The following is a 21,454-nucleotide window of genomic DNA, read 5'->3' on the forward strand; positions in this document are numbered from 1 at the left end:
AGGCACAACTTTGACTCCTCTCCAAGATGGCTGAGAACTGCATGCCGTAAATGACTTAACAGGGTTCTGATCTCCAACAAAGCTGAATACAAAGATGCCTACTTAAACTGCATGTGGTTAACAATAAGGACTTTTGAAAGTGCAGAAATGCAAGATGCAAGGGGAGCATGTACACTTACAAGTCAGTCTTTGAGCTTGAAGCTCAGCCCATTTCCCATTAGATCTTAAGGCAGGCAGTATGGCTCTACCTACTCCAAAACATGGAAGATAATTACTCTGTAATGGAAGCAATTACCTTAAGAATGATGCCATTTTCTATTAATTTGATAATTGTGAAAAGCCAAAGTAATATTTGGTGGTCAACATTGTGTTCATTTGCCAATTTACTTACTAGTTTGCTTTAAACATGACTGCTAATGAGAACAAAAAAATGTTTTCCTTCATGCCCTTTGTACAATCCATGCATAAAATTTCTGACACAAATTGGTTAAAAGGTAGCAGCTCTTTGTGGAAGGACTGGTTGACACAAACCATTAAACACTTCTGTCACAGAGTGTGAAACACCTTAATTCTGAGTTTTAAGAAACATGTTCCTCTTCATCAAAGGTTAAACAAAACTCAAGGAACAGTTTGTTGCAAGCATTGACACAAGTCAGTCACACTTTAAGCCATATATTTTGTAATTTGTCTTATCTAGCTTTTCCTATTAGTTTCAATGACATGCTGTGACAGTTTGATAGATTCAGAGCCTTTGCAGAAACTCAAGCCTTTGTATATAAAATAAAAACAATTATTTTAAATAGCTTAAATATATTTACAGAAATATATAGAGATTTTGAGGCTTCCAGGTGTGCATCAGTCTGCGCTGGGCTATGGAAATGTAGCTGTGTTCTAAAAGAGATTTTATTTTGCCAAGCTTTTATTTCCCTGCATTTTGTACAGCCCTTTGCTTTCCTAGTCAGCAGCACCTGCTCTTTCATTTCCTCAAAGTAGGTCAGTAGTCAGCCATCAATCTTTCATCTTCATTACAGCTAAATCCTAAAGCCTGAGGCAAATGAACCATTTTAAAGGAGATGCAGTGATAGCTGTGGTATTCTGTCTCTTATGTTAGTCATTTTCAGCTGAAAAACATCCCAAAATCCAGATGAAGCTAGTCAGTCTTTATCTGGACAATAGCAGAAATTCAAACAGTTTTCACAAGATCTTCATGATAATGCACTGCCTAGTTCATAAACACAGAAACATGGGTCTAGTCCCCATGTATATAATTTTCTTTACACACTTACTAAATTCTGATTTTCTACAGTTCACAGCCCCATTATCACCCCCCATGAGAAGACAATTCTTGATTCTTAGCTAACCTAGTGTCTTCCAGCTTCCAATTGCTCATGATTGATATTTAACTGCTTTTGCATGTGTCAGCTATGACAGACAGTTTTCATGCTCCTTTCCCACTCCTGTTCTTTATTCTTCCATGAAACTCAGAGACAGTAATCATACCACATCCTAGTACTCATTCTGCAAATTTAACACAAACTGAACTTTTTTTTTAGACTTCTTTAGTAGGAGAGGTTTTTTATTTTTCTGATTAACTTTATTAGATTATTAAATTAGATTATTTTTTCTCTATTAATTTTACATATTTGTGCCAAACTTTTAAAATCTTCTGAAACAGCTATTCTTTTTCTGCGAATCAATAAAGAACATTCAACATAAATACTCCAGAAATAAAACTATCTGATAATATCATCAGACGCAGGCAGTAGCTCACTGATTTACTCTTGAACAGCAAAAGACTTGTCAGGGTGAGGAAGACAAGACAGAACTCAAAGATAACAAAACACAATGACAAGGAAGCCCATATGAAGCCTCTAAATGTCAGGAGGACATGAGTGAACAGGATGGTGGGGGAAGAGATGACACCTTTTCTGGGAAGTCACAATGATGTAACATCTCTTCAAAGGGCTTGTATGCCAATGCACATATGAAATACTGTTCCAGTCCTGTAACAAACAGAAGGAATTAGAGGTGTGCTGCAATTGTGGGGCTAAATCATCATTGGTGTCTCAGAAATATAAAGGAAAACCTCCCATGACTGGAATGCTACAATAGGTAAACAGGAAGGAACAAGATGGATGGAAGAGGGAAGATGGAAAGTTGCCTGTTGCAGGAGTTACCAACGACAATACATTGGGATCTGCTTTGAGCTGGATGATGAGACTGTCTAGATCTTACGGGTTAAAGTTAGAGAGCAAAACCACGTGGACTACATTGTGGTGGGCATCTACTACAGTGAGTTTGATCAGAAATAAGTTGATGAGATCATATATAGAAAATAGGAAAAAGCCTCATGTTTGCAGGTCCCGGGTCACCTTCATGACTTTAATCACCCTGATATGGGCTGCACAAACAACACAGGAGAGCACTAACAATCCCGGTGGAGAACTGTGAAACATACTGATGAAAAGTTCCTGACACAGGTGATTGATGATTCCATAAGAAAAGGCACTCCTCTGGACAGGATATTTAGAAACGGGGGAAGTACTGGGGAAGATGAAGTCCAGCAGTAACCTTGACTTGTTGTGAGCAGGAGACAGTAGATTTCATGATCCCGAGAGGAGAATAAAAGGCAAATAGCGTGGTAACAATCCTGCTAGTAGGCTTTGGCCTGTTATGAGATTTGCTCCAAAATATCCCATAGAAGATGTTCATGGAGACTAGAGGAGACTGTAAGAGATATGTCTTTTAAGGATAACCTCCTCTAAGAGGAGTAATGCTCCATTCCCCCATTAGAGGAAATCAACAGTGGCAGACTACCTTTGTGGATGGGTGTGAGGATTTCTTTCAGTACTGTTTATCTTCACTGAAGTAAAGGTTTCAACATAACATCATTATAGACAAACATCTGTTTGTCTATGTTTGTCTAGAGTAGACTAAACAAGTGGACTGCGAGGGGGACTGAAAACTGACTAAAATAACATATTCTAGGCACTGTGATAATCAGCAGCACAATGTTCAACTGGAGGCCAGTCAAGAGTGTTTTATTCAAGAGATCAGTACTAGAGCAAATACTGTTTATCATCCTAACTATGCGCATGATGGGACAGAGCACATCCACAATAAGTCTGCAAATTATACAAAAGTAGGAGGAGGTGCTGATACACCAGATGGTTTTGCTGCTACTCAGTGGGTTGTCAAGAGGTTGGACAACTGTTCTGACAGAGATCTAAAGCTGAGCAAAGGGAAATGCCAAGTCCTTCTTGAGGAAGAAGAAACCCCAGGCAATCACTTGTACCAGGGGGTGCTTGGCTGGAATAAAAGGGCATTCACTGAAAGACAGGAAATGCCATTTAAGCAGCAGAAATTAAACATCAGCTCCTTTTCATAATGAGGATAGGCAAACACTGGAACAGACTACTCAATGAGGATGTGAAGAGTCCATCTTAGAAAATATTCAGAACACAACCAGAGATGGTCTTGAACAACCTATCCTAGGACTTCCCACTATAAGCAAGGGTCTTAGATCAGAAAACTTTTAAGTCTTTCAGACCCAGCACTTCCATAATTCTGTATTTCAGATCTTTACTCTGAGTTTTTGTTAATTAAATAAAAATGAAAACAATGGTAGACATCTTCCTCTTTATGACATATTAGATGAATGTATTTTCCCACTATAACACATTTACCAAGTACTATAAAAATACGATATTCATGACATTCTAGGGAAAGAATATGAGCTGCATGTTGAGAATTACTTTCTAAACATTCCTCAATCAGTGTTCAAAAGTGCTATGTAGAGTATGTCAAAACATCTCTCTCTATTCTATGAAAACATTATAAAGAACAGAAATAAAATTAAATGAAAAGAGAACTAAAAAATTACTGATGTATCTCCCACCCTGGCATGTAATAGCAGTTGCACTTGCTGACAGAGTTCTACCTAGCCCAGTACCTTTCTCAGACAGGTGAGTAACTTAAGGAAATTACTTGTCAAGGAACATCATTTTAACAGCTTAAATAACTATTTTGAACATTTCCAATATGACTCCGCCTTTTCAAATTAATTAAATTGATATGAATTCTTATATTTAAAAAAGGAACATACTGGCAAAATTGAAAAAAAATATACCAACTCTCACATTCCTTCCCTACCAGCAATCATTTCCACCTTGCTCCAGCCTAACTCCTTTGTAATGCTATTTCCTCTACTGTTGCTCGATGATCTAGCACCACGCAGAACTTTCCATCCTGAATGTATTTCCATACAGTTTTAACAGGCTGTTCTTTATATTAGCATATACAAATTAAGACTATGAAAAAAAAAAATACTTTGCTTTAAATCTTTGCTCGCAATGTTATTGTAAGAGTAGACCCAAATGAAAATACAGAAGATATGTATGCGCCTTCAACCTTTATAACAATTGCTGAAGAACACCTACATGTTGGCAGCAGAAAATTTTCATTTTGCTTTTATCTACTGCATAAAGTTATGTGCTGGATCACAATTTCAAATAAAAATTGCATAGTAAATTACTTTCTATAATTAGTTCTATAATTTTTTTATGTAGGTGTTTTGTTCCACTTTTATTTGCAACAGTACCCCAAAATGAGAAGGGACTAATCAAAGCAGTTGGATGAAAATTCCTTTTCTGTAAAGAAGTAAACAGCACACAGGGTGGGTAACAGGGATATAACCATGTTATGTAACAGGGTGAAAATCCTGGAATAACATCACTATCAGAACCACAGGTTGTTTCAATAATGTTTGGACTCTATATTATTCCATAAGCAATTCTTAAAATTCACATGAACCAGGAGCTTACATGTTCAAGACTGCTGAAACCAAGGGAGATTCCCCACTCTGAATCTGTTGGAAAAAAAAAAAAAATACAAACAACAAACCTAAATATTTAGTGAAACCTGTTTAGTTTTCCCCATAATTTTCTGTCTTCTCTAGCATATATTTCCATAGTGAATATCAGAAGAGATTCTTCTAAACTGCTAAGAATTACATGATATTTTATTTATTAATGAGGAATTATGGCAAAGGGTGGCATAATGGTTTTAATGTACAAGAAGGGTATTTCCATAGGATGATTATTCTAGCCTTATAAACCCTGAAATGATATAGTAATAAAGAAACTCTCAATTGCTTTACTCTATTCTCTAAGATTCTGACTTGGGTCACATATGCTTCATGAGAAAGAATAAAAATATTTCGGATGAGATGGAAACTCAAATAAAAAAAGCAATACTAAAGATATTAGTACAACAAAAAACCTAAATCCAAAATTTAATTTGGGAAAACCACAGCTCGCTTTTAATATACTCATAATACAGAAGTTAATGCATTAAATATATATATATCTATACACACATATGAGAAGAAATAATATTATGAGGAAAATTAAGACGGCTAGCACAGGTCCTCTTTCAGCTACAATTACTTTAAATGTACCTGAAAATCAGAAAATAGGGCCTATTATATTGTTGAAGTTAAGTCAAGAAGTAAAGATGCAGAAGAAAGAAGAATCACCATTTTCTCTAGAGGCAATACTGGCAAAATTCCAAAGAAACTTTTCAGGTAATAGAAATTCAGTACTCCACAGAAGATTCAGAAATGATACCACAAGTATTATTTATCCTCAGGAAAAGCCTTGCTTCTTAATTGACTCTGTCCACAAGCAAGCCAAGATCATTGGGCCACCTGCACTCATGTGGTTACCAAACTAATAGCAGTTATCAATGACCTGCAGATCATGGTGATTAACCATAGCATTGCTAATGCTTATTGATACTTTTAACAATGTTGTAACATTTATTATATGTTTCCTTGCCTCCAGTGAGAGAAGAATATACAGTGGGATGTTTTAAATAGCAATACAAGTGTAAACATTTTGTTGGACAGTTATGCTGGAGAAGGCTAATTCAAAAGCAAACATACTTTTGTAAGAGTGAGTAGATTTGTGATAATATGCAATTTTTGTAGAAGCGTTCATTCTACTGTTTGGCAGTAGAAGCTTTTCCACACTGACATATGAAGAATTTATTTGATTTTTTGAGTGTATGTTCATCAGAGGAGAAACAACTGTTCCTTTTGAAAGTGTAAACACACTTAGAACAAAGGCAGCCAAAGGTCTTCCCTTAACACTATATGGGAAACCCAAAAGAAACTGCAATATGCATTCTGTGATGACACTAGAGGGTTGTTTCTTAAGTTTTTTTTTGTTTTGTTTTGTTTTTTTTAAAGACAGTTTTAAAAATAGCTGTATTTTCACAGCCAAACACACCATATTTGTGTTTTTTAGATTATATAGATAACTAAAAACTGTATTGCTTTTCTGGAGATGAGGTCTTTGAGCTTTGAGTACAGATACAGTGTAGGGTGACTCATGGATGCTGTAAGAATGCTCAGCAACAGGGAAGAATCTGGGAGAAGTAAACACAGAAGTGAAATGCTTTACAGGGCACAGATGTAAAGAAGATAGCTTTGTGCTTGGGAGTGTTTCTTCAGGTTTTCTTCCCATAAGCAACAAATCTGTTTTGCACAGGTTAAGTTTCCAACCCACTGCATTACCAGCTTATTGCCCGTGCTGTCTAACTAGTTCACCAAGTGTCTGTATAGGTCTACACAGAAGTGCTCCACATGGAACTTTGCCTCTATTCTAAAGCTACATCACTACCTATCAGGTTTTAGATTTCAGTTCAAAGACAGCATCTGTTTTAGGTGAGAGAGCATTCATGGTCTAGCATTTCATAAAGGGCCTGTGATGTCCTGAGTCTCACCACTGACAGCAGGACTCACTCATCACCGCCAGTAATGTGTTTCTGGACATGGTCAGGACATCATGGGTGAAAGACATTAACCATAATCAGAGATGACAGAGATTGGCCTTCTCCATCAATTAACTCTGTGACTGAAGGTATAGCTTTAAAGGAGTAGCAGAATATTCAGGGTGTGTCTTTTCAGTGTCAGCCTATTAAACACCTAAAGGAACGAAAGATTCTTCCTCCAAAGAATCATTAGTTACATTGGACAATTTGTTCTTCTAAATAACTATTTTGGGGTAGGCCTTGATCTCTGCAGAGGAGACTGACAGAAGGATTTTACTGGCCTCTATTGCAGCCTCAGCATACTCTTAGAGTAGTTCATTATACTTCATTTCATCTGTGTCAGCATCTGTTTCCTGACGTAAGCATTAAAATCTGTCTTTCTTTATGCAGTGGTTCATGCTTCTAAGAAAAAAGAAAAACAACCACAAATGAACAAACCAACCTACCAAAAGAATTTCAACAAAAGCTGGAGAGATGTTATAGGGCTAGAAAGGGATGAACATTGCTCAGGACAGAATGCAATGAGAAAGATCAATCAGTTCTTGAGGCAGATTTCTGAATTTTTTCTTAATCAAGCTTTGGAGTTTAAGACGTTTCCCTGTCTTTCTTGCTTCTGATATTAAGAGCAACTCAAACCACTGACAAAATAGCAAAACACGTTCCTGTCTGGATTATATGCCTTTAAATTTTGACACTTAATATGCGGTTGAAGTAAAAATGTGTCCAGAGATCACAGAAATTTACCCCTGAAAGAACATGGAAAGCATGTGAGCGGATGAGCTTCTAAGCTGTTGCAAATGTGGCACTGCTGAATGAATGCTGAATATCCTAAAGCTGCATTGCTGCTATTTGGTAGTCAAGAGCTGAATAACAAAAAGAATCAGTGGAACCTTTCAGTAACTCTGTAGTAGCTTGCAACCTTCTAAAGGAGTGTAAAACCAGTACAGTCTTTGGCTATGTGCTTAATTTACGGACCAATACATCTGAATGAATCTATACAGTGTATTCAGTGTTTAAAGTGAAGAAATGCCACTGGCATAATAAACAAAGCTATCACAGTGACTTCTGTACAAACCACTCAGGTGTCACTGACACATGGTATGTCTGGTGCTTTTAAAGCTGATTAGGCTATGAATCATTTACCGACAATCTCACACTATACACTGCAATTTCAGTAGTGCTGTCACCAAAAGCAGTAAATAACTGCTTTTAATTCATATCTACATAATGACTGTATTGGTGTTAGACAGCGCCACCTGATTTCCTGTCCTCAAATAGTCTTTCCTCTTAGGAATCAACACTATATCTTGAAATACCAAGAGAAGAACCATAGCCTGGATTGCCAAATACAGTGGAAAGAACAGGACCTACTGAGTACCTTTGGTAGTTGAGCTCAAAGAAGAGCAAGAACAAAGTGGTCCCGAAGTGGGGATACGCCACATGTGTGACTGCATTACAAAAACATGAGTAACAATAACTATACATAAATGAACCCAGTGTCATGCTTTCATATTCCAGAGTAACACTTCCATCCTAAGAGCCATACCCTCATTCTGAAGTCACTACTGCTCAACAGCACTAGCAGGAAAACATGTAGACAAAACTGTTGAGGTTGACTACAAAGATTTGTGAGGAAAGTGACTAAGGTGAGTGGGAAATATCACAGCAAATAGAGTTCAACTGAACTAACTGTAAAGTCATTTTCACTTTAAAACAATGGAACTACTTACACATTTTGTAGGGAGTGTGAATTAATGCATAGAAATGATCTGGGATTTTGACAGAAAAATCCAAAATTTTGTTCAATAATGTATGATAGTGAAAAACAGTACACAAAATATCATGTACAAAAGGATGAATAACAGTGAACACTATCACACAGAACTTCTGAAATACACAGTATTCATCATTCTATCGAAAGTGGTGCTTTAGAATTTCTATGTCACAGGAAAGGAAGCTAGATGAAAGTGGAACAGTCTACCAGAGAAAAGGAAAGTAAGGATCTATAGTGAACATATTTGAAATAATGAATGGTACTACAAAAGCGTATGGGAAAAACTCAATTCTTTTTCTTCCCTAAAAGAAAAATAAGGTATATTCAATGGACTACATAGCAACTTTTTCAAAACTGGAAAAAGTTCTTCAGGCAGCATATAATTAGCAATTACAATGAACTGCAAGTTAGCAACAGTCAAGAACAACAGACATTTATTGGATAAACAGAAGTATTTAAATAGTGAAAGTGCAAAACAGTATCATGAGGTATATATAAGCACATAGTTGAAACCACTACTTGATAGGAACCATAGGTGAAAATTATAAGTGGGACAGATGAACTCTCTGTTGTGCACTATATGCTTCTAGGGTCCACATCTGAAAGTATTTGTGCCAGAAAATGTTGCAAGCAAACTGCTGTGACATGTGAACTACAAGTCTGGTGTATGATAGTAGAACCTACGTCCCTAAGATTGGTAAGAAGCTTTCTTGGTAAATAGCAGAGCCAGAACTAAAATTGCTTACTGCAGAATAATAAACAGCATGCCTCATTTTATTAAGTAGCTGAAGCAGCAGCCATTCGTCCTGTCATTTTGGAACTGACCCTTCTCTTATTTCTTTATTTTTGCCAATTTGATATCTGTTTCCATGGAAACATAAGTAGAACTAGCCACCAGCTGAGTCAATCTCAGTTGCTGGCTCCCAGTCCTCACGTTTTATTCTGTTCCCTTGGAAACTGATGTCACATCAGAAAGACAAGTAAACTAGCATTTGCTCTTTAATATTTAGTCTTTCTTTGGACCTCCATTAGATTGCCTGTGCCAGCAGAAGGTTTACAGCTGACTTCCATGGCCATTCATTTCATCCTTGCTGGCATGGCTGCCAGCCACCAGTGGGCTCCAGCAGATGCAAGTGAGTGTTCTCAGTTTCAGCAACTGCTGGTGAGCTGCCCGCTGTGAGCTACCAGACTTGAAAGCAGGCTACATATTTTAGGAGAGACTTGGCTCCCAATGCCTGTAATACTTCAGATTGGAAGGAAATAAATAAATAAATAAATAAAATAATTTAAGAAATAGTAGGGGAAACAGATGGGCATAATGATATTGAGAAAATGACTAAGGAGCTCTGACTGGCATCAGGCTGAACACCCCCAGGAACTACTTCAGCCAATTATATACTTCATTTCATAATCTAGTTTTGACAAAGTTCTTACTAATCCAGCTGTTAGCTGACTGAATAGCCCAACAGCACAATGTAAACAATACTTCTAAACACATCTGTTTATGCATATGTACATATGTAGAAAGAGAAGAGAACATGATCTGATTGTCTCAATTCAGTGAAGAATCTGCATAATTCTACTCAAGCACATGAATTAGAACTAGACATCTTTACCAATCCTCTTACATTTTACTCAGGTACATACAGATGCACACACATACTCGCCTCTGTATATACTTTCATGGCAGAGTATTTTCCAGTTCAGTAGCAGTTGTCATGACTAAAGACAAGAATTAAAAGGGAAGTAAATGGTAAAAATGTGAAGTAAATATATCAAACAAAACATTACAGAACAACTCAGGTTACTAATCTAGGACTTAAGTACAATTTTCATATTAAAATGCTACTTGATCTACATCCATGTAGTTGAATCCCAGATTTCATACTTTTTTTTTTTTTTTCTTAAAAGCCCACAAACGAAACAATTCTATATGGAGGGTTTGGGTGGTGGTGGGGGAAAGAGTATAACCAAATAAAAAAACCTTTATTTTGGACATTTGCTTTTAGTTAACTGGCCTAAATATCAGGATAGAACATCACACTCTCATTGTGCATGCCTTTAGCTTTTCTTTTCTTCCAAACATAATACAGAAACTCCTTTTTGAGTTTTATTTACATCACATCTAAGCTAGATCCACACAACTCCCACTGAGCAGTGGCCTGGCATTACTACCTTGAATAACTTCTAGAATTCACCTACAGTCCAAATAATATCCCTGAAATTTTCATTTCTTTATGTACTAGACTTGGAGCAGACACACAGTAAAGACTACTAGATACTCAGACAATAATTACTCTTTCAGTTCCATTGCAATTATATCCATTTACTGAGAAAACCCTCAACACCTTTGCGTACCTGCAGAGTTATTTCAATTCAGCTAACATTTTGATCAGTCCTTTGAAAGAAATTTTCAGGCAACTTAGTTGCTTTAAGCCAGGCTAATTCTGTCTTAATCAAAGAGATGTAAAATGAACTGAATTTACCTAGTCTACATGTGTGTTTTCTTTAGCTGAACTTAAAATCAAAATCTGAAATCCTACTTACCACTACATCACTAAAACTTTGCATGGAAAAAAGAGATAATCTCTAAAATTGTCACTGAGGCTGTAATCAGAAAAGGCCATTTCACATTACATTGAGGTTAACTCTCAGAAGCACAGGTCTGGGAGCTGGTACCCTCTCTTTTGAAGTATCAGCCAAGTGATTGCAGTCAAAAGGATGTACAGCATCTACTTACTCCAGATAATGAATGACTGAGTCCTGACAAACCAATGCTGCTAGTTTAAGGCTCCTCAAATGGCCATACCAGGTGTGGTGAATTGGTTCCAGCCAGCAGACAAGCATCCACACAGTCACTTGCTTACTCAGGAGACAGGAGAGAAAATAGGAAGAGCAATAGCAAGAAAGCTCATCAATCAAAATAAAGGCAGCTCAATAAGTGAGGAAAAGAGGAAAAACAAACAAGTGGAAAATTTCTATCAAACAAACAAAAAAACCCAAGTACTAAATCACACACAAAAAAAATGGTGATACAGAGGCAATGTCTCACCACCTCCCACAAGAAGGCTAATGCACAGCCAGTCTCTGTAAGACAACTCCTGCACTCCTTCCTCCACCCCAGTTTTTACTGCTGAGCATGACTTGCTTAGCATGCTGTTGCGCATATGGTTAGGAATATCTCTCTGGACAGTTGGGATCAACCATGTTGACTATCCTTTCCTAGTCTCTTGTCCATCCTATTCACTGTGTGTGCAGAATAGTAAAAAGAGGTTATGTGAATGCTGTTGAGCATTAGCCCAAATTCTTCAGTGTTATCAACATTTTTAGACAAATCCAAAACACAGCACCATATGGACTGTTAGGAAGAATTTTAATTCTGTCCCAACCAAACTCAGTTAATAAGATCAAACAGAGAAGATTTTCTCTGCTTTGTTATACAATTCCCCCCCACCCCCTCCCCCAAATACTCCCTAGCAAGTCCTAGCACTACAGGTTTTGATTGCTACTCAGTAAATTTTCATGGAATGTACTAGCACCAGTTCCTCGCTCCAACACAGCACTGAAGTAATCAATATCTACCACTGTTTATGGAAACTTAGGACTATTTTATTCCCTATACAGCACTTAAAAGCTCATTATATAAGTTTCTTTTTTTCCAAACATTTTAATGTTCAAAAGTGGTTCTGCAATGTCCCTCCAGAGTTCTTTACAATCAGCCCATCTTTTTTACTACCTGGAATGCTTTACTATTACAGCTAAAATTTTGTCATTTATTCACTTCCTCTTCCACTGAAGAACACAGGTCCCAGCACAGATCCCAGAAGGAACTACATCCCTCCTTCCCTAATGATAACTTTTATGTATTACTGAATTCTGTTTCCTTATTCTAAAATATTTGATGCCTGTTTGAAGGCCTCTCTCTTTTTCCATGTCTAGTTAATTTCCATAAGAGCCTTTCACAAAATAAATTGTCACGTCCTTTCTGGAGACTTAGCAGGCTGTGTCAGCTTCTGTTCACATGCTTGCTGGCCTCTTCAAAGGATTTCACAGTTTTTGAGTCATATGTTCCTCCACAAGTGTCATATCAACTCTTCTCCGGTGCTGTATATTTATCTCTGATTCCACTCTTGACTATAATTTTTATCAGTTGGCCTGTTACAGGCATTAGCTCAAAGCCATGAGGTTTTCACTCTGCCTTGAAAACACAGCAAGACATTTACAACTTTTCTCTCGATATCAAAGCAGCTCTGAGCTTATGGTTATGTACTGCTGTAAGTAGTCCTAGTACTCCTCTGAACTGCTTTAGAAAACAAACTAGTGCCTTATTTGTAAACAGTTTGTTCCTACCAGCAGCTCGTCACTCTCCAGTGAGTTCATCACAAGGGTTCAAGCATAGAAATCTCCATGAGCTTTTCAACAAAAACTTTTGCCAAAAAAAGCAGCAAAATGGTCATTTAATAATTCCACTTGACCCTGCTTTCTGCAAGCAATGCCATAGTTTCCTGATCAAACATTATTCCTTCAGACTACCTGGCAAGCTTCCTGCTCCCAGTATGTAGATAAAAGGTTTATTATTCATTTCTGTGCCTTTTGCCATTTGTTTTAACCTTTCTTTATTGTGTTCTACATTTAACCTATCAGAGTTTATGATCCTTTTTATTTTATTTTCCACTTTTGGATACCTTTTTTTTTTTTTTTTTTTTTTTTTTTTTTTTAAAGGATGTCGTCCTGCTGTTCAACCATGCTGAGTTTCTCCCTTTTCAAGTCCTATTTGATGTGTGGCACATACTTTGCGTCTCCAATATGTGTATTTCAATTCTCTCTTGGCCACTTGCAAAGATTTAACTCTCTGGGGTGTTCTCTACAGTGTCTCTTTAAGAGGCTCCCTCAGTGTCATGTTGTTTCCCTTTCTGAAGTTGAGTACCACTCTACCCATATTTTGTTGGCTCTTGTTGCTTCTTCAAAGCTATTGAAGATAAGAATGTTTTATTTGTAGCCACAGAATAGCCCTTCAAATATCAATACTTTGCAACATACTCTGTATGCTATTCAGAATGAAACCAAGGGTTAATTCCTCTTGCTGGGTCCTCCAAGCTGGTGAAGTGCAAAGCAGTCACTGACATGAAATAAGTTCACTATGCAGCACATTCTGATGTGGCACTTGTCCAGTTTACATATGGATATTTTTGCTCTTAAAATATTTATGACTCCCTTGTATATCAGCCAAAGCTGGTCTTCTAACTTGTTGGTTAGTAACGTGTAGCTGATAACACTGTCATACACTTCGAATATATGGGAATTCCAACTCACTCACTGAACTGATTAATTTGTTAATCTGATTTTACTTCAAGTTTTCTTTAGTAGTCAACGCTATTCCGCTACTGGCATGGCCTGCTCCACCCTTCCACACATTCAGAAACTATAAATACTGGCCTATCCCCCCTAATTCTTATTTGTTTAACATTATTATTATGATTATAAAGCCACAGGGATTCAATCTGTGCCCACATCTTAGAAATTTGTACTCTGAGAAAGAGGTATGCATGACTACATGTCTACACAAAGACTTACTGAACTGTAGTTTTATATATATATATATATATATATATAAATATAATATATATATACATATATTCTTTCTTTTTTTGCCTTGTGGGTGGATTCTTTGTGCCTAATTGATGGTAAGACACCTCAGTAGCAGAGCATTTATGATGTTTGTCTTTAGAAAGAGGAGTAAACTCACAGGTGACTGTTTCCATGAAATCTGTAGCAATGCTATGTCCTCAAGAGCTGCAACTACTTTGTCAAAATTATCTGAATGTAACTGTATAGTTAGAATAACACAAATATAGTTATTAAATAGATGCCAGAGGTTATCTAAGAAAAAGACTCACCAAAGAAGAGGCCTTCAGTCAACATGGATGACATTAAGGAACACAACCAGAACTCCAAAAAGGAATGATCTCCAGAAAGAGAAAATAGTAGTGGTCAGCCCTTAAATGGGATTTAGGAGAGGGGAAGGCAAGCTCCACCCCTTCTGGGTGCACAGCTGAATTACCTTCACCTGTGCTCACACAGGTGACTCATTGCTTGCCTCAGATGGTTAATCAGAGGTTCAGGCTGTGATCAACAGTTTCCCTTAGACTGTCTCTAAATTTATTAGGCAATAGGAACAAATAGGCACACATATAACACCTTTTCAGATAAATATTTCTTAAAAACAAACAAACAAACAACAGGAAAAATCCAAGATGATTTGAAAAAGGAAGTAGGGTTCAGCCCACAGGACAGATAAATAAATGCAAATTCCAAGTAGAGCTTAGGAAGAGACTGACGAGAAAATCAGCAACTGGTTCTCTTCACTGTTCTGAAACACCGGCAAAAGCAAAAACATTGCAGAGGATGTAACAAGAAAAAAACAGATGAAGAGAGGAAACATTATGGATTAAAAACCACCTTTTCACACTGCTGTTTGAAGCTGAGAAGCATTTTGTGTCAGAAAATGCTTTTGCACTATGTGAGAATCAAGCCTACAGTACTCTATACAAAGATTATGTGGGAGGAACCTTACCATTCTTCTGTAGGAAACTGGAGTACAGCTACAGAACTTTCAAAGCCGTCCCCCTGTAGTCTGTTTTTAGCAAAAAGTTTTCTTGCCTGTATATAAAATATCAGTAACTGCCTTACTGATGGCTGGAGGATCTGGATGCTTTAGGTCTTAGCCCTTGTGACTTTTTACTGGGTCTCTTACAGCATCTGTAGTTGAGTTTCACAAGGAAAGCTGATGTCTAGGGTCTGGATTACAGAGACAATCCAAAAACTGACAGACAAACATTCCAGTTTGTTTCTTGCTTCTGCCAGTGGCATTCATTCCAACAGAAGCCATTTTACTTCCCTTTACCCTTTTAGATACAGGCTGCTCATCTTCAGCTTTAAGGCATGTATAGATTGACTTCAGAAATTTAGAGAAAGAAATTAGGAGTTTTAAGAAGTATCTGTGAAAACACAATTAATGAAGACCACTTGTAAACTTTAAATCTTCACACTCCAAATGTAGAACTTTCAGTGAGTATTCATCATTAAAACAGCACTCAAAACACCTTGATGCACAGAAATGGGTCATAGCTACAATGACTGGTAGCACTCAGAACTTTGGAATTTACATTCAGTTTAGTCTCTATTACTTAGATCCACTTTAACTGAGAGAAAAGATGCCATTAAAATTATTTCTTAGATGCAAGTAGGATAAGAAATGTGTTTCATTTTCAGTTCAGAAATAAAACAGAAACCTGCCTGCAGTAGAGTTTACTATTTGATAAGTATTTTCCAAACACACAACAAACAGTAACTACTCAGATAAGCTCAACTAAAGATTTCATCATTGCAGAAGGCATTTAAAAATTCCTAAAATGAAAAAGACAAATGCAAATACAATTGCCATTTTCTTTTAATAAGGGGTCTCAGGGACCTGAAGAGGCCTGCTTCAAGAAAATAAATTGCAGTTTATCTCATTGCTTAAATAAGTAAAATAATTCAATGACAACATTTACTTGCATATTACTTTAATCCACACAATTCCATCAGCTTAAGAAAGAATTCTGATCAGTCACAACAGGGATTTCTAACAGAGAACCTTGCTCAATTCTATGCTGAGTATTTAAAATATGACATAGGTTCATGTATGCATTACCCATTTTGATGTGAATTTTCAAGATTTTGCGTGGGCTTACCCAGTTCCCAGAGGGGTCCAGCTTTAAAACAGTTCAGACCATTGGGGTGCAGCCCCATGATCATAATGCCAAGTACAGAGAAAACTCACTAAGATTATAGTGGTACACATTAAACACTCTTAAGTTCAGACGTAAACTGCAAACTTTTAGAACTGCAATTACAATTACTTTTCAAATATACTTCATTTAAGATTTGATAGCTTCACAGTTATTGTGGCTGTCTACAAAAGAAATCACTCTTGTGATTCTGCTAAGGTTAGATATCGGGACCTTTAGTTTTGTTTTCCCTTTGATCAGAGTAAAAAAAGAATAGTTCATTGTCTATGGGTTATGGGCTGGTTCGGCCCATCTAATTCAATCAAATTCTGAAATGAGCATTATTTACATTAATTTTGTAATTACTCATAATAGCATGTTTGGTTTTACATGCACAGTGAAACAGTTAGAAACAGTGATAATTGAAATATCCTCAGTTGCAATGTAGTTGGAAGGTAATGAAATAAACAGGCCTATCAACATACTGCTGTTGTTTCAAGCGATGCAAATATGTCTGCACAAGACACATTTTAGTTGTGTTTTCCATTTTTATTGACATTCAGAATGACCAGAGAGCCTCTTCAAAATCAAGCTCAAACTCTAGGGAATGATTATGGAAACTTTTTTCAGACTACAAAATGATTTCTTGAAAGGATTCCATGGCAGCCTAGGGTACATCATTCTAAGGTATCTTCAAAAGTTATATTCAAATAAAAAGTAAAATATTCTCCTAATAAAGTTTCAGAACTACACTGAAAAGTAGGAGCAAAGTAAAAACAATGGAACAAAGCATCATATCTTTTCTTGCAAATACTAACAACACAAAGAGAAAAATATTGTTCTTTATCTCACCGATTGCCAAGTACTGGAGAATGGACTATCATTTCCAGATTATCCTCATGATCTACTTTTCAGATCTTACTATTTTCCATGTTGGGGTTTATAAATTCTCAAACACAGCTAATCTACACACAGATAGAATTGTTTTTGTTTTTGTTTTTGTTTTCTCTTTCTGTATCATTGCTGCCTTGGTTCTTTTTGCCAGGCCCTCCATGTCCAGAAACCCTATTCTGTTCTCCATTGTTCCATTCTATTCCTTTCCATTCTCCACTAGAAAGCTACCAGAATGCTGGAAAATTTGCACGTGGCTATAAGCTATTACTTCCTCTCTACTGAAATCAGTGGCATGACCTTTCTGAGAATTGAATTATAATAGGAATAATCAGCATGTATGTTTGCACACGTTGTTACTGAAAATAAAAAAAGCAGTAACTAACACAATTCCTGAGCATCTTCACAAAGAATGCAGTAACTGCATTGTAAGCAGTGACTTTTGCATTTATCTTGTATGAGCGCTTACTGAAATCTGCTAATGGGTTCTGATAATCTATTATTTATTGCAACAGACTCTAATAGTGAGCCTTAGCAGAGAAGTCTCCAGTGTTTACTACACTTTCATCTAAAAAATCTCAGAAGTGACAGGAAAGTAGCACCTTCAACCACATATGGGTTTTTTTTGGTTGCAGTTGTTTCATTTCTATTTGTTTTTAAAAATAGAATGTTTATTTCCCCCAGACGCACAATTTGCTTTCATATAAACTAAAGCATATAGCAGGTTCTTATAGAAAGCTGTAGATACACAACCACGAGTACTATTTGGGCTCGAGGACATACCTCCATGTTATACTTTTCCACTGTCCTTCTTAAAGGGTCCACAACCTGCCAGCAAATCAAGATGCAAAGATCAATCAGTAGCATCCCTCCAACTATCACCATTAGCTTCTGGTCTTTAATGATCTGGAGAGACAAAAAAGGGGAAATTCCCATGAGCCATGAATAGACACCTACCTGTACAGCTTTACTCCTATACAGCAAGAGAAACACAGGTTGCTAATTAAAAGGTATTTTAACAATGAATGGGGAAAAGTTTCAGAAATACTAAAAGATGAAAGCAAGAAGACACAAATTATTTTAGTTCATTTCGTGGTTATTAGAAGTATCAAAAGTGCATTCAGACTTCTAAAGAGAAACTGGGAGATTTCTTAAATATTAATACTGAAGCCCAGCATTAAAATTTACACTTGAGAAATTAAAAAATATCTATTTTAGAGATCTGCTATTGTGTTTATGTATGCAAGCATGGAAAAATGTTTGCAACATATCTCAGAACAGAAGGAATAAAACCGGGATAGAGTTTTCATTATGATCTGCAGTGAAGACCTTCTCACAAATTTGTTGGATCTAGAAAATATGTTTGCAAGGCACTGAAAGGTAAGTTCAAGATGTTTCATGTTTTTCTGTGTATGTGTGTGTATATATATATATCTATATATAAGTTCCCTCTGTTACCCAGGTAGTAGACAGGGATGACATATTTTTCTACACTGCAACAGTGAGAGGCACTTAAGCATATGCAAATTAAACATTTTTAATTCTACATGAAAAAGAAAGGAAAAAATTTAATAACAAGAACAGTTCAAACTATGTATTACAGTCTTGTATAGTTGCATGCTATCCCTATATTATTACTATTACTTTTAAACAATCAGCTACATAAATAAAATAAATTATAAGTGCATTATTTCAGTTGCTAAGTGGTCAGCAAGTTCCAAAATTCTGGCTTAAATTAATTTTATGTAAGTTTTCTTGTGCCTACGTTTCTGTGGGTTTTTTGTTTGTTTGTTTGTTTTTAAATGAATGTATACTTTTATTACTAATGAATCCTCATTCAATATTCAAAAGATATTGCCAGATTGTCTTAATATGGACAAACTCATGCAGTTTTCCATAGTGGGTTTCATTCAAATGAAATATTCAAAAATATTAAGCCTCAATTATTTCAGTTCAATTTGATAAACACTGTAGGATTCTAAAATAAAGCCATAATCTTATGACAGGCAAGGCTAGAATATTTGCTTAGAATATTTGCATTGAATTCCTACTAAACTTGAGGAAAGGGCATTAATAAATGCAATTTGAAATAATGTAAAAGGAACCTTAGAAAGTTTGCTTTTCATATGATCTGGTGCAATACATGTTTCATTTGGAAGAAAGTTTCTTCAGTATTGTACATTACTAAACTACTGGGTTATGCTGCAAATCATTTTGAGTAAATTAAACATAGAAATAAGGTTAGCAATCAGAATGACTTTAAGGACTTGAGGCATTATTTTTATTTCCTGGGACCAGTTATTTACATCCATGTAGCTACCATCATTACGACCAGAAAGTGACACTTTTCATGTATGTATGAATAATGAGGCAAAAAGTCCATCTCATCAGAGATAGCACAGGTGTGCTTGGAAGGGAGGGTGAATATAAAGATGCACCTTTCATTCCATTTTGTATCAGTGCTGAACGGTCTGGAAATTAGAATTTTGCAGGAAAAGGTGTCTTGGCAGGGAGGTGGTGAATACTGCAATGTATTTTCTCAGTATGGGAAAAGGAAAGCAGGTATTAAGATTCTCTGTCTTTAGTCTATTTTAGGAAAACACAACTGTGCCTGACCATTCAGTTCATGAAGTTGCAGCCAAAGATGAAATAAAGGCTGCTAATCACTGAAATTACCCTCTGAAACAAATGTCTATGCATTGTTCATCTTTATCCAATAGCTCTAAACAGGACGCAGGTGAACCACACCTAAACGCTGCTCCAGATTTAAGCAGAGACTAAGTGAGAAAACCATGGACAGTCAAGTCCAAATGGAACTTGGATTAGATGAAATCTGCCCACTTCTGTCCAAATCTGTGATCCTGAAAACAGTTCCCTCATGATAAAGTTAGAAGTGTTTTTACCAAAGCTGTGCATCAGAAAGCACCACAGAAGGCTTATGAGCAGGATAAACCATTCTTCCCTCAGCCACTGTTCAGTCAGGGTCCCTCAATCCTCATGCATAAAATACAGACAGAGGGAGAGGCAGCCCATTTCCCTCTCTGGGACAGACAACACCTTCTTTGTAAGGAAGAACATATCCTGTGATAGAGCAACCATTCATCACATTTAAAACTTTACACTCCACCTGCTAACTCAACAAGCTAAGTGAAATTTACATACTCTTGTGAGTAATGTGAAATGATGATAAGCTTGTAAACTCATCTGTAGCTGCGCTCCGAAGGCTAGACTGCCCCAACTAGAAGTTACCTGCCATAGCAACTCCCTTGATCTATACTGAATCCATGGAGAATATACCTGTTTTACAGAAGCTTATATTTTTTTTCTAGAATCTTGCTCTCACTGAGATTTTGTTCAGAAAGTATACACACCTACAAACCTGCGTATATATGTATATGTAAAAATTTCCCCTTTATTAAAAACATTACTTTTCAAGAATTACTGTTTGAATTAAAGTATTTCTTACTTTAAGATAATGCTGTATTTCTATTGTAAGGCAAAGGTATTCTCCTTCCAAGAACTTACAGTATCTGTTTCTGAAGCATCTGGAAAATTGCACCTGGGAATTCTTGCTCTACAAAGTTTCTGAAGTATCAGATTTACAATTTGCTTTTCATCCCTCGTAGATGGCTAGCCAGTTATTTTTACTGACATTTCTTTGGTTGGTCTGTCTTTTTAATTAATGAGGTTTGTTGTATTGAAGTAGGCTGTTGAGCCATTACATGACTAGGCTCTCTTAATTGTCAACGGGCAGAGAGAGAAAACTTCAAAAAAGAATCACAGAATCACAGAATGGCCTGGGTTGAAAAGGACCACAATGATCATCCAGTTTCAACCCTCCTGCCATGGGCAAGGTCACCAACCACCAGACCAGGCTGCCCAGAGCCATATCCAGCCTGGCCTTAAATGCCTCCAGGGATGGGGCATCCACAACCTCCCTGGGCAACCTGTTCCAGTGCATTACCACCCACTATGTGAAAAACTTCCTACTAATCTCTAACCTAAACCTCCCCTGTCTGAGTTTAAAACCATTCCCCCTTGTCCTATCACTTACCACCCTTGTAAACAGCCATTTCCCTTTCTGTTTATGTGCTTCCTTCAAGTACTGGAAGGTTGCAATGAGGTCTCCCTGGAGCCTTCTCTTCTCCCAGCTAAACAAGCCCAGTTCCCTAACCTTTTCTCATAG

At 36.8% G+C, this 21,454-nt stretch overlaps 1 protein-coding gene and 1 long non-coding RNA gene across 2 annotated transcripts in view; both read right to left on the reverse strand.

The window, feature by feature from the left end:
* Positions 1–21,454, reverse strand: part of GABBR2 (gamma-aminobutyric acid type B receptor subunit 2) — a 448,010-nt gene that overhangs the window by 112,640 nt on the left and 313,916 nt on the right. The window contains exon 13 of the mRNA XM_072329174.1: positions 18,052–18,174. Coding sequence (XP_072185275.1) covers positions 18,052–18,174 — 123 coding nt within the window. The remainder of the gene's footprint in view (positions 1–18,051; positions 18,175–21,454) is intronic.
* LOC140249004 (uncharacterized) lies at positions 1,796–14,567 on the reverse strand. The gene is made up of 3 exons (XR_011902927.1): positions 14,506–14,567; positions 4,824–4,867; positions 1,796–2,003 (listed from the first exon to the last, which is right to left on the reverse strand). It is a non-coding gene; the product is annotated as an uncharacterized lncRNA (long non-coding RNA).

Source organism: Excalfactoria chinensis, chromosome 2 (genome assembly GCF_039878825.1).
Source record: "Excalfactoria chinensis isolate bCotChi1 chromosome 2, bCotChi1.hap2, whole genome shotgun sequence".
NCBI classification, from domain to species: Eukaryota; Metazoa; Chordata; class Aves; order Galliformes; family Phasianidae; genus Excalfactoria; species Excalfactoria chinensis.